Here is a 17514-nt window from a genome sequence, read left to right as displayed (position 1 = left end):
GAGGTATGTATTTGTGTTCTTTTGTCCAGTTGGTGAGAAGTGTTGCTGTAGATTTGGTTGGAGCTATTTTGAGTCTGTTTGTGATGAACCATGTGTTGAGTGTGTCAAGGTAAGGCTCCGGAAACATATTCATAATCATATCACTCACTGCTCCATTAACACACTGAAAGACAACACACTGCTGCATGCCAGACCCCCTGATATCCACCCTTCTGAATCCTCTCTCCCACGAAAGGACAGAGTCCACTTGGCCAGACTGCGATGCGGTCACCACCCAGCACTTCTAAGCTACCAGAAGAGGCTGGACGACCGTGTTGTGAACAGCTGCCCAGGATGTAACACTTCACCCCATACCATACAACACATAATGGAAGACTGCATTATACACAATCATGCACGCAAACAACACAACATACACTCTATAAAGGATTTGTGGGAAAACCCAGTTTTGGCTGTGGCCTTCCTTGGGGAGACGGGACTGCTTGGACAGACAGTCTAGGGAATGACAACAACAACAACAACAACTGAGCATGGAAGAACGTGGGGACAAACAACTAAAACTTACTAATCTACGACCCAATATAAAAGCCCTTGTCGATGCCCATTAGGCACATTCTTCTCATTAATGTTGTCCATAAATTGTCCATTTTTTCCCCAGAAAAAAAGTGATGTCATATTAAGATAAATAAATTGTATTATTATGCCCTTATATGTTTTCCCTTCCTTTGTGTTCTCTTTCAAGCATCATGCTACTACTACTGCTACTACTACAACTATCAATTTTCATTATCATTTTAGGATATATATGTGTTGTATATACACAAGCTTCTTATTCAACATCTCAATTTAACAAGCTAAAAACCTTTCTTTAGTAGTCACAAGATTATAAAACAAAATTCCAAAATCCATTTTAGAGAACTGTGTAACTTTAGTACAAGGTTTCTACTCTCACGAGTCATTTTCTATTGCTGAAGGTTTTCTATGATATTACACAACTATGAAAGCATGGATAGAATATATAATTCAACATGGTTATGGATATAGTAATACAGGGTAAATAGGAATTATCATACTTGAAACAAAAACTATAAGCAAATTGCCACAAACACGAACACTGTGACAATGGTACTTTAGAATTACCATAAGTGATTTATGAGACCAAACAAGAACTACAGTAAAGAATTAAAACAATAATATCAACAACAAAAATTATAATCATTATGATGATAATAATACTATTGATAACTAAAATTATAATAATACATATACATACATACACCAAAGGCTTTTCTCCCCCTTAAAAGGGAGGTAGCCAAAAAGAAAAAGGCATAAACCACTTCCACCCATTCCATCCCCTACATATTCCACTCCCCTCCCTCCCTCTCACCTTGGCACCTCCTGGATGGCAGGTCATCCCTGCATCCTGTCCACTGCCCTGGGTCAGAAGCAGTGTCACAAGACACAGCACATCCACAGCAAGGCCGCTTCATTAATTCGGCAACCCCCCTCACCATCCCCTCATGCAGAAAAGGAGAAGATGGGGAGAAATCCCTTCAGGCTGCATCAAATTATTTCTCATACATACTTCCTCACCCCACTATCCCCCACCCACTCCCCCTCATGCATCACAGGATCATCCATATACAACCCTTCTCCATTCACCCCTATCTTGTCCTCTCCCATCCTTCCTCAACAGACATTCCTCTTTTTTGTAAATGCCCCTTTCACCCCATCCATCTATCTCATCCTAAGAAGCCCCCTCATATTCACTCCTTCCACAACTCTTTTACTAATCTTTCTTAACTCATTCTTTCCATGTGTACAAACCATCCCAATACTCTTTCATCAACTGTATCTCCCAGCTCCCTTTCCACCCCTGTTCTCCTCCTCACCTCCTCACTTCTCATTCTATCTAGCCTAGTAACCCCTATCATACTTCTCAGACATTTCATCTCGAACACATTCAAACTTCTTCTCTCTTCCTCTCTTAAGTTCCATGTTTCTGCCCTGTACAGTGCTGTCAGCCCAATCACTCCTTCATATAACCTCCTCTTAGCATCCATTCCCAGATGTCTATTTCTCATTACACTTTTTAATCCACCAAGGCATTTACTTGCTTCTCTCAATCTACATTTTACCTCCACCCCCACTCTTCCCTTTCCTGCCACATTTGCACCCAAGTATCTAAAACTATCCACTTCCTCCAGTCTCTCTCCCTTAATGCTCACTTCCATCCTGCTGTCACTCTCTCCCTTGTACAATTCATCACCTTACTTTTACCCACACCTGGGGTATTGGCTGCATGTTATTGTGGCAAAGTAGCATGCAGTTGATACTTAAGGGTCTATATAGGGCACCCCTATGGACCAGAGCCACACATCATTTTGTCTGTGATAGAGGAAAACTCTGTTCACAGAGAAATGATGACACTTTTATACTACAATCGTCCCTCCATTATGCTGTCCCCCAACCCCTTGTTACTGTCCTGTACCATTTCTCTGAATATTCATTTCTTTTTTTTTTGCCTACCCTGTGGTAGGGGAAAAGAATGCTACCACCAAGTCTTCCCACTTGAGTCGTAAGAGGTGACAAAAAACGGGACGGGGGATGGGATTAGGAGTACTGCTACCTGTAGCCACAAAGGGGACATTCATAAAAAAAAGTAGAGGCATATGAGGGTCTGGGAGTTTTCCAACCAGTACCCTAAGGTTTGGGTAGTGGGTGATGGAATTCAATATTAAGAAGTGTAGTATAACGGAATTTGGAAGAAGCAAAAAAAGAATAGTGGGATCATATAAATTGGGAGAAGAAGAAATTAAAAAAAGTAGAAAATGAGAAGGACCTGGGAGTCATTATTATGAATAATATGTCCCTGGAGAAACATATAAACAAAATTTTTGGAGAAACTTATAATTTAATAACAACAAAGTGGCATTTAAATATCTGGACAAAGAAATGGTGAAGAAAATACTAGTCACTTTGATAAGACCAAGATTGGAGTATGCAGCGACGATGTGGTCACCAAGTACAAAAAAAAAAAAAAAAAAAAAAAATGTATAACAAAACTTGAAAGAATACAAAGAGCAATTACGAAATTGGCATCAACACTCTCAGCACTATCATATGAGGAGAGCCAAGCAAAACTTGAGCTCCAGACATTAGAGCAAAGAAGAGAGAGAGGAGACTTGATAACTATTTATAGATAATCATGAAAGGCATAGAAACTATTGATGGAGAGGATCTAATAAAATGGGATAGTAGAGTTACAAGAGGACACGGAAAGAAAATCAAGAAAGACAGTTACAGAAGAGACCTGAAAAAGAACAGCTTTCCCCACAGGGTAATAGACGTTTGGAACAAGTTAGATGAGAATGTGGTGTGTGCAAAAAGATACACAAATTTAAAAACAGTCTAGATAAAATGAGATATGAAGACAGGACACTACAAGCATAGCTCCCCTTCCCGTAAAATACAACTAGGTAAATACACAATTTTATCTATTCAATCTATTATCATTATTATTATTATTCATTGAGATCCCTGTATCTGAGTACTGACTGCATATTAACACATAGCCAATGTTTTAGGGATTGTTTTACAGAAATTAAGCAAGAGTGATACGGGAGTAAATCATCCGGGCATCCGTGGACTTGGTCGATTCTATCAGCTTGTATGTGCGAAGAAACGGCGGACGGATTTACTCCCACTTACTCCACAGCAATTTATAGCCAAATAAATCATTTATAAAGATTTTTTGTGTATTTTGACAAGTAATTACATAACAATACATATTTATGGTTTTTGGCTTAATAGTTCAGTAATTCAAAAATACAATTTTTGTAAGTAGACTTTAGAGCCTTAAAAATATCTATGATAAAAACATCTGGCATCTTTATAAATAAAGTAGTATCACCTGTATTCTATTAGAGCTTTCAAAGTTTATATTAAGGTTTGATTTGTCTAATAAGTTGTTCATCAATATAACAAAAAGTATCATTTTAAGGTTTTGTTTTATGCAATTATGTATTGTTTTAGTGATTATGTACTGGCTTACAGAATAAAACCACCAATTATGCTTAGTGATGCTGGCTTTAAAATATTTGTAAACAAATTTTTTTCATGGAAATAAGTACATAATAAAAAAGTAGATATATAATAGAATAGTTAAAAAGTAGCCCAATCTGGCGTGTATAAAAATATATAGATTATAAAGCAAGTAAAAATCATAGTTAAATGAATTCATATTAAAAACTGATATTCCGTAAATATATAGTGGAATCGGCATCGGCAACTAAGAGTGAATAGGATTTGGTATCGGCATCGGCATCTGCAACTCAGGGAATTTTTTTTTTTTTTTCCCACAGCCATTTTTCATCTTTTATTTCACCAGAGCCATTTTTTTTAAATTACCAGAGCCATTTTTTATACTTCCAGAGCCATGTTTTTGCAGGTTCGATTTCCTTCAAACTATTGGAAGGCTAACTCGTTACTCATATCGGAGCGAATTTGCATATGTAGCGTACGTATGCATGCGGTGATGTGGTATTGGGTATGGTGCATTGTACATGTAGTCGGCGCGTTGATTGGGCAACTAGCTGCATGCAACCAATGAACTTCCCTGCATACAGGTACCATGCAATTCAAAACTAGTGACATTATGTAGCACGATAGTTGTGTAGAGTCTAGTCAACATGTACTAGTATACGCGCGCACGCAGCTGATACGAAGCTAGGCTAGGTAAGCCATTGAACTTTAGCAGCTATACCGCGTACACATATGTACGTACATCAACAAATTAAAGTTGATTGATGCGTTGCGTTTATGATATCGATTGATAATGCAATGATTGATCACGGGAAAGTTGTGTTTGCTCTGATCCTTTCATCAATGGTGATGGGATTCAGGGATTGCCAAATGATGGATAATGCATGAAAAACGTTGAATCTTGCCGCGGGAGCGACATTGGAACTTTCCCGAGCGAAATCGCTCGTCTCTCCCGTGTATTTTTTTCGCTGCTGCAACTAATGGTAAATAGGAATCGGCACTGACATCAGCATCGGCAAAAAAAAATGTACACCCCTTATATATATATATATATATATATATACATATATATATAATATTAACCGCTAGCCAAAAAATCACCAGCAAAACATTCCGTTTGTGACGGATAGGCAGAGAAATGCATAGTATGCCGCCACCTTTACGCAGGCACATCTTCCTATACCCTATGCACTGAGATCTGGCCGTTAGGGCGGAGCACTGGGAGTTCCCCTGTGGTGCCACATATAATTATTTTATAATTTTATTTTATTATATAATTCTATTTTATAATTTTATAATGTTGCCTCATACGATTATATTATAATTTTTTGTCACACACCACCACTGAGATAGAAATCAAAGCAATGTTTTCTATACAAAGGTTTCGTTTCTTTAAGTGAAGATATGGCATATGTGCATGCGAGAGCGACGTTGCCACTACATCTAATCTCTGGCCCCGCCCCCCTCACACTGCATTCAGAAAACATTGCATCCACACGCACGTTCTCGCCATGGATGCCCATATGTGGCAACACCGGGAAATCTCCTAGCCACGCCTTATCGGTCATTTCTCCTTGCGTTGACTATAGCTAAGCCAATGCAACTGTTCTTCCCTCTGTCAAGAATTCCTCATGGCATCCATCCAACCCAGGTGTCTTGCCAACTTTCATAATTTCCAATGCTCCTTGTGCTTCATCTTTTTCTATTGCCATCATTTCCTTTCCCATCAAACTTGTTTTCCTAGCTCATTCCACTGCTACAATCAATCCCACCTTGATCTATTTCACATTCAACAATTCTCAAAAATACTCTGTCGTGTGTGAATTAATCTTTTCAGTACTGGACAGAATTTTATAGGAACAGCTGCAACACTTTCGTTAGTCTCCGCGGCATGAGATGAATACCTGATTTACTCGCACATAATGGATGATACCTTACCTAGTGTCAACGTTAAATTTGCAATACACAGGCACCTACACCTATAATCACATTTTCACCCTCACTCTTTCATAAACACACACGCACACACTCTCAATTGCACTCTTTCATATACATAGTTCCACTTTCAAACACGCGCTCGCCCGCCCGCTGAACCTGATAACACACAATCTCATACACTCGCGCGCACGCTCATTCACAACTACTTGATCGCACAATTGCACGACTCGGTGGCGCAGTTGGTAGAGCGATGAACTACTAGCATGGTGGTGGCCGTAGTGCTTGGTTCGAATCCTGCCCAGGGCCGAAATTATTTCGGTACAGCTGCGCTTCGGGTCGTTACTCTGACTCTCGTGGGCGGGGAGTTGGGTGAGTGTGTGTGTGTGTAAGGTCACAACATTACCCATATATCGGACCTACGAGCTCTGAGCTCTCTTCCAGGAGGGAAATAGCTGTCGATCACGAGTCCAACACATGATCCAAAGACCAAGTGAATACACACACTTACCGTACAAACCAGGGTTGCGGAGTCGGATGGTATATGGTCCGACTCCGACTCAAACTCCTAGAATTCCTAGGATGCCGACTCCGACTCCAACTCCTTAACTCCTTGAACCCTATGTGGAAATCTATTCTGCATATTCATATACCAGCCTCCCACACCTATTCACAAGCATGTTATAAACATTTTTATGTATATTATTTTTTACGTGAAACTTTCACTTGTATGATAAATATACTCACATATACACTCACCCAGCTTTATATATATGTGCACACAAGCACGTATATTCGGATAAACATATATATACATATTAGATATATAATGGTATTATTTATGCTCAAGATTATCTATCAGCTTATGAGCACTTTCAAATCTGGCATGGCAGAGTTGCCACTTCAAGATATACATTTTCTTTTTCCTTTGTGCCCCTCCCCTCCCCCCCCCAATTTTTTTTTGTTATTTCATTTGTCCATTCTAATAAACCTTCTACCACAATATTAGGAAAAAATTGACAAATCATGATGAGGAAAGGTTAATGGAGGATGCCCTACCTAGTACTTACTGCAGAATTAATTTCACCATGTTATCATAAAAAACAGGAATCAGTTCAGAAAAGAGAGAGACAACCTTCCCCTGTGCACACTGTTCATAGCTGCTGTTGTTCCTCCCCTTTTCAGTCATCACCAAATGCTGTGACATATGCTTTAATGTCATTCCTATCTGGCCTCTGAGACTGGTTAAAGTCTATCTCAAGGCATTATCACATCACTTCCCTTGACTTTTACATACATGAAGACGTACGTGCATAGTGCATACGTAGTGGATTACTATTGTCTACACTGTCATGTACATGTGTACATGATGGAGTTCTAGATGTTAACATAATCTGAATTAATTAGACTGTCAACAAAGGTAAAGTAGCTAGTTTAAATTATTTAAAGATAAAATTCATCTCTGTCACTTGACAGTTGACAAATTATTCAGGAAGTTGAATAATTATATTCATTGAATATTCATTAAAAATAGAAATACATTCCACTGGCTATAACTCCCATAGTATAGAATGAATGAAACATTAATACAAATTACATTCTGGAAACTTCTATAAATGGTATATATCCTGTAATTAGCTATAAAACTATTCTATACTGGATGGTTATTAAATCTTCTCAACACAAAACATATCTAATTTTTTTTTTTTTTTAACTTGGAATAATGAGACCTACTGCTTTCTATTTGCAATATAGCAACAAATTATTTCACAGTGCACATCTATAGACAGTATTTTACAGCTGTTGGACTTAAGGAGTCGGAGTCGGATAAAAAAAAAATCCGACTCCGACTCCTAGTACTCTTCGAAATCCGACTCTGACTCCGACTCCCAGCTTAAACCTCCGACTCCGACTCCGACTCCGCAACCCTGGACTACAAACACACAATCACTCACGCTTGCCTTCCCTCACACTCGTATGCACTCGTATGCACTCCATCTCGTACACATCCGCTCGTAAGCAAACACTCATAAATGTTCTCTCCATATTTACATTCATATTCGTGCAAAGACTCACAGTCGTACTCTCACACATATACGCACACTCATGCTCATCACCCCTACACCTACACCTGTACTATCACTCGTTCGCTTACCCTAACTAATCATTCACTTTTCATTCGCACATCACTGCAAATTGTTAAATATCTAGTAGTCGACAGATGAAAATTAAATTTAATGTAAATAGGCAATATTTTGGAAATGGGTAAAATAATCATAAAAATAATCCATACATTACTTAGTTGGAAATTCATCATGATAATAACAATAATGTATAATATTAAAAGTTCAAGGACTGTTGGCCAAGGATATCCTCTCCCACTGACAAAGGGTTCATGAAAACAATCATGGAATGCCTGACCCATTGGAATATGCACCAGTGGTGTCGTCTCCGTATAAAGTGGATGTAAACATTATGAGAAGATTATGTGAGGATCTCGGCGAACTCGCCTCAGCTACAGGAACTGCAACCGAGTGTGTTTGTGTGTGCGTGCGCGCGCAAGATGCATTAACTCCTGGAATACCTTATATGATATAGTACAGCCCAATTTAAAACATATGCGAATTCAAAATTAGGTTGCAGGGAAATAGAGAGGGCGAAAGAAGCTGCCTTCCTGTATGTTAGTTTTAGGTAAATACAATATAAAGTTACAGAGCTATGCGACAGTCCCAACGCCAACAGTAACACCACTACTGCCTCGTTCCTCAGTAAGAGAGAGACCTATTGCCCCAAAGCCAAGACCTAATACATGTATGCCACTTTCTCCTAACGGACAATAATCTAGATAGACACTGTCTTAATTCGACATCCTTACTTTGGTGGATGCTAAAGCTTACTTCAGCTTGATTACCAGTATATTTCCTTTTATTGAATGTAATGGAAGCCTAGTGCGGGCCTTATGGTCTCATGCAATCTCCCTTTCTCTCTTATGCTCTATGTTATTATTATTGCCATACAGCTTCACTGGACGTTAACGTGACCTGCGCGTCACGCACACTATGTATAAATAGAAATTACCTACTGTAGGTTTGTCGCTCTATGAGTGTAATAAATTTATACAAACAAAATTAAACAAACACCACAAACGCAATATTACACACACACTCGATGGCGGTGGTAGCGTTCGCGGCCGCCACTACGGCGGTCCGGGTTCGAATTCCGCCCAAGGCTGAAATTTCAGTATCGCTGTGCTGCGAGACGTTACTTCAACTCTCGTGGGCGGGGGTTGGGTGTATGTGCGTGTAAGGTCACAGCATTACCCACAGATCGGTCATATACGAGCTCTGAGCTCTCTTCCGAGAGGGTAATAGCTGTCGATCACAAGTCCAACACGTGACCGACCATGGTCACTGGCAGTGTTGCCACTCACAAAATGTAAAAATGCCAAGATGACACTACGAAAAATTCCAAGAAAATCCAAGGATTATTTTTTATAGATACTTGCGAAAAACAAGGTGACATGGCTCTTGAAATGGATTGTGGCTTATTTAAAATAGGAAATTTAGCTAGAAGAGGAAGTTCTACTCACCAAATACTTTACAGACAATGGTATTATTGCAGGAAGAAGGATACTGGCATAGGGTCCTCCTCTAATTCCTCATCATCAACATCATCGGCTTCACTATGATATAAAGTTCCTGTGTTACTCTTCTTCCTGGACTCTTCCCTCTCTTTATATCTCTTCTTGTGACAGTGACCCAACTTTACATCTTTGATTAATGAAATAGATGGTTCCCACTTTTGGCAAGTCACTTCTTGTCTTGTGATGGCTTGCTTGGCCTATAAACGGTTTGCAACTGTATTTGTGTGTAGTCTGTTGCTTTGCTTAGTTTTAACTTGGTTTATTTGGGAATAATTTCTTTCAATACATGCAGACGAGTGTGGCAGAGCTAATAAAATGCACATAAATGTTGCAAGAAGATTAAACTTTTCTTTATTATTCCCATCTTTCACTGAAAGTAAATCATTCCAGAAAACAGTTGCAGACTGACTTAATTTATGCCTTTAAGTGTGTCTCTTGCATATAGAAGATCTCGCCATTGCTCTTGCAGCAAATCTAGCTCATCCTACTTTATCAATGTTGGAAAATGTACAGCAAGTTTTCAGAGAGATTTTAAGTCCCTCTTTGTAGAAAGAGCTTCAGCTGGTTCCACTACCTTTAACATATCAATGAGGCTATTTTCTTTAAAAGGAAACCTTTTTCATCTGCATGCACAATTCTATTAGAAACTGCTTGCAGTCATATCGAAAAAGCTCTTCCTTTTCCTGAAGAGGTTCACTTTCCATGCTTCATGGAAAATTTTGTGTGCCATCAGAGACGACTTATTGCAATGCTTGAGTTTGCTGCTACATACAGTACACAAAACAGTATATTTGTCAGTAGGATCTGGTTGTACCCAATCTTTCAGTTCATCCTCCTCCATCCATTCCTTTCTAAATGCCTGCTGATACCACGTCACTTTCGCTTTTCTCTTTGGTGGGGTAACATCACCACTATACCCTGGTTCTTCAGAGTCACTCATAATGATTTCTAATTAAATCATGTAGGGTTGAATAACTATCAACAGGTCTCACATACCACACACGCACGACTTATGAGCTAGAGAAGACTGGCGGACTAGGAGAGAAACGTCTCAAACGTATTGAACGTGTTATGGACGCGTCAACTCATAGAAGACAACTTAGTTGACAAGTCGTGGTTTCCAGCCTTAACTTTTCAACAATCTCATGAATTAAAATTCAAAACTTAATTTGTCCTCTGTTGTTAACATAGTGTACCTCATACTTTATTAGGTGGCAAAGAGAACATTCTATTATTAAACTAATATTTTAAGCAATTGTCTACAATTTGGCGAAAAAATCCAAGATTTGTTCATTTTTTATAGTTTATTTCCAAGATTCCAAGTTGATGGCAAAAATGCCAAGATATTGGGAAAAAAGCCAAGGAGTGGCCACACTGGTCACTGGTGAGACAGACACACACCTACACTATATAGCAATAGAAAATTAAATCATAATTTTGTAAATTGTAATACATCAATGTGATTTACATTATTCTTGGCGGAAAACAATAATAAAGGTAGCTAAAAGCTATAAACAAACAAACGTATCAGTTTCGGTTGCTTGAGACGCCAACTTTATTTTGGTTGAGGCGCAGGGCGAAGAAATTAAACTATGATACATTCATCTGTTCAAACCTAACCTACATTTATTAATGCGGTACCTGCAATTCTAAAGGTCATCATGATCGTCGTCGTCGTCTCCGGTCTCCGAATCTATAAAAAAAAATCGTTCTTTTCTGTATGTTTTGGAAACGTCTCCTGCTATTCATTTCCGCCAAGAAAAACATTTATTACATTGATATATTACAATTTACCAAATTTTGTTTTAATTTTCTAATGCTACCGCGTAGGTGTGCACTTCTACAAAATACCCAGATGTACTCTTACAGTAACATTCTTATAAATGCACACATGGATGTAAAAATATAAATTAAATGCATACAAATAAACACATTCATTGTGTATTACACGAAAAAAATACTTGCCAGTCACACGTAGTTCATATACGTAACTGGCCTCATTGACCTACTTCCATGTCCTTGATAAGCATCTGGCCAATCACAAATATACTAATGATAATTCACTTAGTCACGTCTAGAAGCATGGTAACGGTTCTTCCGAAATGAGAACTTGGCATATGAAATGCATCCATGGCTTACAAGACCTCATCTTGTGCCTTTTATTTTATTTCTGCAAAGGGGGCACCTATGATTCATCTAAATATAAGTCCCTGTCATATGATAATAACTCTCAAAATGTTCTCTTGGTAAAGGGTTAATGTACTTACGTCCATTTTTGTAACGGTCTGATGGCAGACAGATGTGCTTCTCCTACCCGAGCTGACGTATGAACCTGTCACTTGTTCAACTTCGACTGTCTAGCTCAGCTGTTTGTGGCCCACAGCCTGACAGACGTACGATGTTTTCTCATGATCCACCTAACTCATTCATCATTCTTTACCATTGTAATGCTGGTCATTCTCATTTAACAGATTATAAATTAAGGATAAGTTAGTTAATGTACAATAATAGTTTCTTGAAGAAAAAAAATAAAATGTCTTACACAACTGTTTCGTCTGTGGTAATACATTGATTATTCCTCTCTAATCGATGCCGAAACGTTTAGCCGGCACTGGAGTTGTTCAGAATTAAAAATCTAAAACTGATATCGCTCACTTACTGTGGGTGTGTGACAGTCATTTGACCATAACATAACTTGAAAAGACGTTCATTAAACTACAATATCCATGTTTTCTCTGTTCAAATAAATATTAAAGTCAGGACAGTCGATAGGAAGTGACGTCCATGAATTTTATTTCTTCCTCACCCACGACGAGTGAAAATCGACAAAATTACCATTACATAACTACCATAACCACCTCGGTAAGTGAGATATCAAGGCCAGTAAAACGGCACACACGAAGATACACACAAGGTCACAGCGTTGCCCCTGGATTGGGAAAAGTAACTGGGTTCAGAGCTCTCATGCGTGTAAACACACACACACACACACACACACGTAACTTCTCCCAGCATTCACATGTTCCTAGTTGGCCACAGTAACTATCACCTTCTATGTGATCTCTCCCAGTATTTATAATTTCCCTCTTCCGGTGTTTACTTTGTGTCAGTCTTACTTTTTCTATATCTGTTACAGTTGAAAATGCTAACTGGGATTAGCGAAACATCTTACTTGCTCCACCTATTTGTTTGTTTTTTTGTAATCGTATACACATATATAATAATATACTATAAAAATTGCGAGGATGGCACATAAAACACATGACACTTATTTTCATTGTGGCCGTTTTAAAAAACCCAGATGCATTTAAAAAATATGTAATATAAATAAAAACAGACACATTAAATCACAATAGTTACATAACAAAATGATATTTGACATGACTCCTTATGCAGAGAAATATATAGCTAAGATCAGAACATGTTATTACAAATGTCGGGAATAAATCCCAGCAGATATGTATTTACAGTAAACCTATTATTATAAATTGATATAGACATCTGTGGATACGAATACGACCTCAGTTAATTGGTGAATTGATAGCTGTAGAATTAGGATTAAGATTGAGATACAACAATTAAGTATATCAGGCTGTATGAAATCAGTACTCTAGAATGCTTAGTATATGATAGCATGTATAACGAATTATAAAAATTTACTTTTTCAATTTAGAGTAGCCCATAATTTTTTTTATACGAAAACATTATATAAAACATTATAACATTATGTAAGGGACTCGACGCCATAGGACCGAACTGTGGTGATTGTTATTGGGAATCTTAGTGTTTACCTTAGTTCGGGGAACTTTCCCTCAAAGTGTTATTTTCTTCGATTCAGGAGCCTTTCCTGAAGCTTCGAACCACGCCTATCGTAACTTTAAAATGAAATACGATTAAACTCCCCTCTCTTTATTTTGTTTATTAAATCTATGTAACAATTCTGGTTTAATAAATCGGGAATTAACTTTGAGAAATTACTTAAAGTAAATATTAACCCGTGGCCTTCTGAGCTCTTTTCGAACTCGTATGAGTCCCTTGGAATACTGTGCGCACTAACGTCGGAACAGTAATCACGTCTTCGGTAAGTTCTCAAATGTATTTCTGAAATGTTAAACCGTAGTTTTCATAAAACAGAGGACTACCCTATCCAGGAATGTTGAGTTACCGATATATAATTTTCGTTATTAATCCTTTAATTTACCACCTAGCGATTTCTCCGTCTTGAGCATTGGTTCTAGTGTATTGCTCATCTCTAATTCTCATGTATGGGGATTATCTGTTATATGTATTATGCAACATTTTCACATCAGTAAAGGTGAAGTTGTACCTCCCATAAACCTTGGGCAACGAGAGGTCAAGTCACTAGGCGTACGTAGTTCGAGAATTTTTTTCAAACTGAACAGAAGTGTAAGTGATTCGTGATTGGGAAGTGATATGAAATTTACCTCCATTCACAGACATCATATAATCCATGTCGTGTGAAATGTAAATGCGACGAAGCGTGTGCTAAACGAGAGTGAGGGGAAGCATCCTATGAGAGAACCAGTCTTCCCTCAACACAGTTTCATCCTTCCCTCCATTCCCATATCCCCGATGCCACGCCCGAAGTCGACGCACACATCACCACTACCAGAACAAACACGAAGAAAATCACCAAGTGGCCCCAGGCCACGATAAATTATAATACAAAACAGAAAAAATATTACATATTCACAAAGACACATGTTTTGTGAAGCCACTGTACTTTTCAGGGTTCGATGAATCTCTGCCAATCACAGGTATGTAGCTTTTTGCTTCTGTAGCGGTTGTAATATGATATGATCTACTCATAATGTAATGTAACGTAATGCATAATCTATAACTGCGTATGCACCTACGCGCATTCTCTGGCGTAGCAAACACGTACACCAATACGTCTGTGCCACATTATATGATATATAACTATATATACCTATGCCAAGGACTACTATTAAACAGAACGTGCACACCCAGATTCCTGGCTCCGCCAGCGGAGGCCATTGATTTCTTTGTAACCTAACATTTTATATTGGACAAATGTATCAAAACTAGGAACCAGCATTGTATATAGGACAAATATATCAACTATTGACTTATTCAATGCAGTATAAGTTAATACAAACTTTTATAGTGAAATAAGAAATGATTTTTTAGGCACTGTTATGCTTTGAAATACCAATTTTAGCCGGACTTAACATGTATTATTGTATGAGGTTAGTGGAAATTAAAGGAACCCAAATTGCTGTTGTTTTACATTTTACAAAATGGATTATAGTTAAACCTTTGTGATTGCAAACAAACAAACATTTACACAAATAAACAGACATAGAAGCAAAAGCTTACCAGACTGCAGCGATTAATCAGCGAGCCGGGCCTTCTTTACAGAGGTCTGGAGAAGGACTGCATTCTTCTGCTAGTCTTTCTCTAGGTTGTGGAGTCCATTCAGAAGAACATTTGCCAGACGACGGAACATCTTGGGACAGTCAATGTCAACCCCACTGAAGTTGGCCAGTGTTGACAAGATCTCCATCAGTCTTTTCTGGCAGCAGGAACGGTGAGTTGTCAGGGAACCTCTGGATACTGTCTCGATAAAGTCCTTAACGTCACTGGTCACAAGAGGTTCTTCGACCCTGAAGACCACATTGTCCGCACACATTGTTTAAAGCCATCCCGCCACATAGGCCGCACTGCACTCTTCTTTCACAGTCAGTGTCACATCTGTGGTGCACCTCTCAATAGAGGCTGCATCCTCTAGGTCAATTGCAGTCCCCAAGCAGGTATGTTCCTTTGACACAGGGTGGATATCGATGGACTTGAGGTTTATGGCAGCATATCTCGTGAAGCGTTGCTTGCATGCGGAGAACACATCCCCAGTGGTCATGAAAGAGTTTGCACCAGTTGATTGACGGTAGACTGAGGACTCCCCATCAAGCCGGTCACTCTGGATCTCACGCAGCAGGACATAATGGAAGTCAGCGTTTCTGAACAAGTAGCGGCAAATGCCAATCAGTCCCTGCATAGTCTGCACCAGTTCATTCTTGGTGTCATGGGTGAAACACTTGATTCGATTTGCTCCATGTGTATACACCACCATCAATCCCACGCATTCTGAACGATGTCGCAATCACCACCAGTCTGGCTGGCGCCTACCATATCCGCTCAAATCGCTGAGTCTGCATGTTACCAGCCGAGCGCACCAGCCGAGCGCCCACAAACGGACTCACGAACACACACACATAATGGATGCCATTAGACACGACCCACATAACACACGGAAACATTACATATTAACGAGCCACCCCCTGGATATGTATATATTATGACTTATATAAAAAATATAGTAGGTAATTAGTGGGTTGTCCTAGCCGTGTGAGGCGACGGACTTTCAAGGTAGAATTATTAAACAAAAAGATAAAACGCACCTCAAACTTTGCTTAGTCAGCCGTTTCCGGTCAACAAAAAGGCCGTGCATGTCTCGAGAGACAGGTTCGGTGTGAGGTGCTCCAGAGATTAACTCAAAAGAACATTGTGTAAGGTGGTCTAGAGACAAAAGTGTATAACCAAGAAAAACGTGTGCCAGTGATGTGTTGTAAAAAGTGACTATAGTGTATACGATGGTATCATGATTAACTCTAATTATAATAAAATAAGAAGAAAAGGAGTCGTTGAGAGTTTATCTTGCCCGCACTAAGTCCTGCCTATGTAACCCCCAAGGAAAGGAGGTTACATTAATGGCGGGAGCGGTGCTCCCACGCTCTGAATAGAAACTACGTCCTCAGCCATACAATCAAGGTTACGCAACCACTCAAACTGGCGAGCGTTAGTTTCATTTCACATCTCCGAAGAGACAAGCCATCATATACCACATAATACTAATTACACTCGCGCCTACCACAGAAGGCCGAATACAACCTTCAGCCATCCAAGACTCAAGCCACGCCTACCAGCTCCACGCAGACCACCCGTGTCAAGCAAGCAGCACGTCTACACACTCCCCCTCCACCAACCACCCCCTCCGAGACGGCAATCTGACTTCTAAGATTGCAGCTTGGCAGTCCAATCTTAGAATCGGTGGTAAAGTTGAAGGCTTTCGATTTCAAATCACCTGGTGGCAGTGACCTGCCAGTCCTATACTCTGTAGACAGATGTCTGCAGTGATACCTCTGTCAGAATGAATAACCGTTCAACCCTACACGGCACCCCTTCAAGATTCCAATCCAACTTCAAACAAGACTCCCAATCAAAACATTATACTTCAAGCATCCACAAGATTCCATTCAGCAACCACAAGATCCAATCTCCGAGAGAGGATACTCCACCTCACCCCCTACCGTCCTCAGCCGAGAACGACGCAGACATACAACATCAGCATATCGGTCACCAACTCCTCCGCCATTTCGAACAGCGCACCACCTCCTACATTTACACACCACGACTTCAGTCAAGACACAGTGGACCCAGGCCGACGAGACACGTCCACAACTACCGTCACCAATCACCGTGAGTATAAAAATAGTCTCCCACTAATTTTCCCGTTCTTTCATCAGAACCGGACGAGCATCTAGTTCCACTCCCCCTCATTATCACCTAGACCTAAAAGCTTCGCCCTCATCCCGGACCAGGAGCTTCACAGCAGTTAGCGGGTCAGCATTCTCGCTTACACACACCAACCACCGACCGCCACCTTCGGCCGCCTACATTTGCTTAGCACCGCAAAACCGCCCCTGCTAGACATCGACGTACCAGCTGATAGGGCTCGCCATATTTAGGTACCCCTATTCATTGATATATCCTCTGTATATTTCTAGATAGCCTGTTCACGTACCAAAGGCACGTAAAATTTACGTTAGCCTCCGTAACACTAATAATTAACA

At 39.6% G+C, this 17514-nt stretch overlaps 1 protein-coding gene across 8 annotated transcripts in view; it reads right to left on the bottom strand.

The window, feature by feature from the left end:
• Positions 1-12039, bottom strand: part of fal (SAM and HD domain containing deoxynucleoside triphosphate triphosphohydrolase falten) — a 152787-nt gene extending 140748 nt beyond the window's left edge. For 4 of the 8 annotated variants that reach the window (XM_076205662.1, XM_076205666.1, XM_076205664.1 and 1 more), the window contains exons 1-2: positions 11890-11910; positions 11247-11315 (exon numbers count right to left, since the gene is read on the bottom strand). In XM_076205662.1, the coding sequence (XP_076061777.1) occupies positions 11247-11315; positions 11890-11895 (75 nt within the window). In that variant the 5' untranslated portion in view covers positions 11896-11910. Of the gene's footprint in view, positions 1-9568; positions 10153-11246; positions 11316-11889 lie in introns of those variants that run through there. The other 4 variants (XM_076205663.1, XM_076205669.1, XM_076205667.1 and 1 more) reach the window with 3 other exon arrangements.
• Between the last annotated feature and the right edge of the window lie 5475 nt (positions 12040-17514).

Source organism: Oratosquilla oratoria, chromosome 22 (genome assembly GCF_046742065.1).
Source record: "Oratosquilla oratoria isolate Oo_2021 chromosome 22, ASM4674206v1, whole genome shotgun sequence".
Taxonomy (NCBI): domain Eukaryota; kingdom Metazoa; phylum Arthropoda; class Malacostraca; order Stomatopoda; family Squillidae; genus Oratosquilla; species Oratosquilla oratoria.
This window is presented reverse-complemented; position numbering and strand designations above follow the sequence as displayed.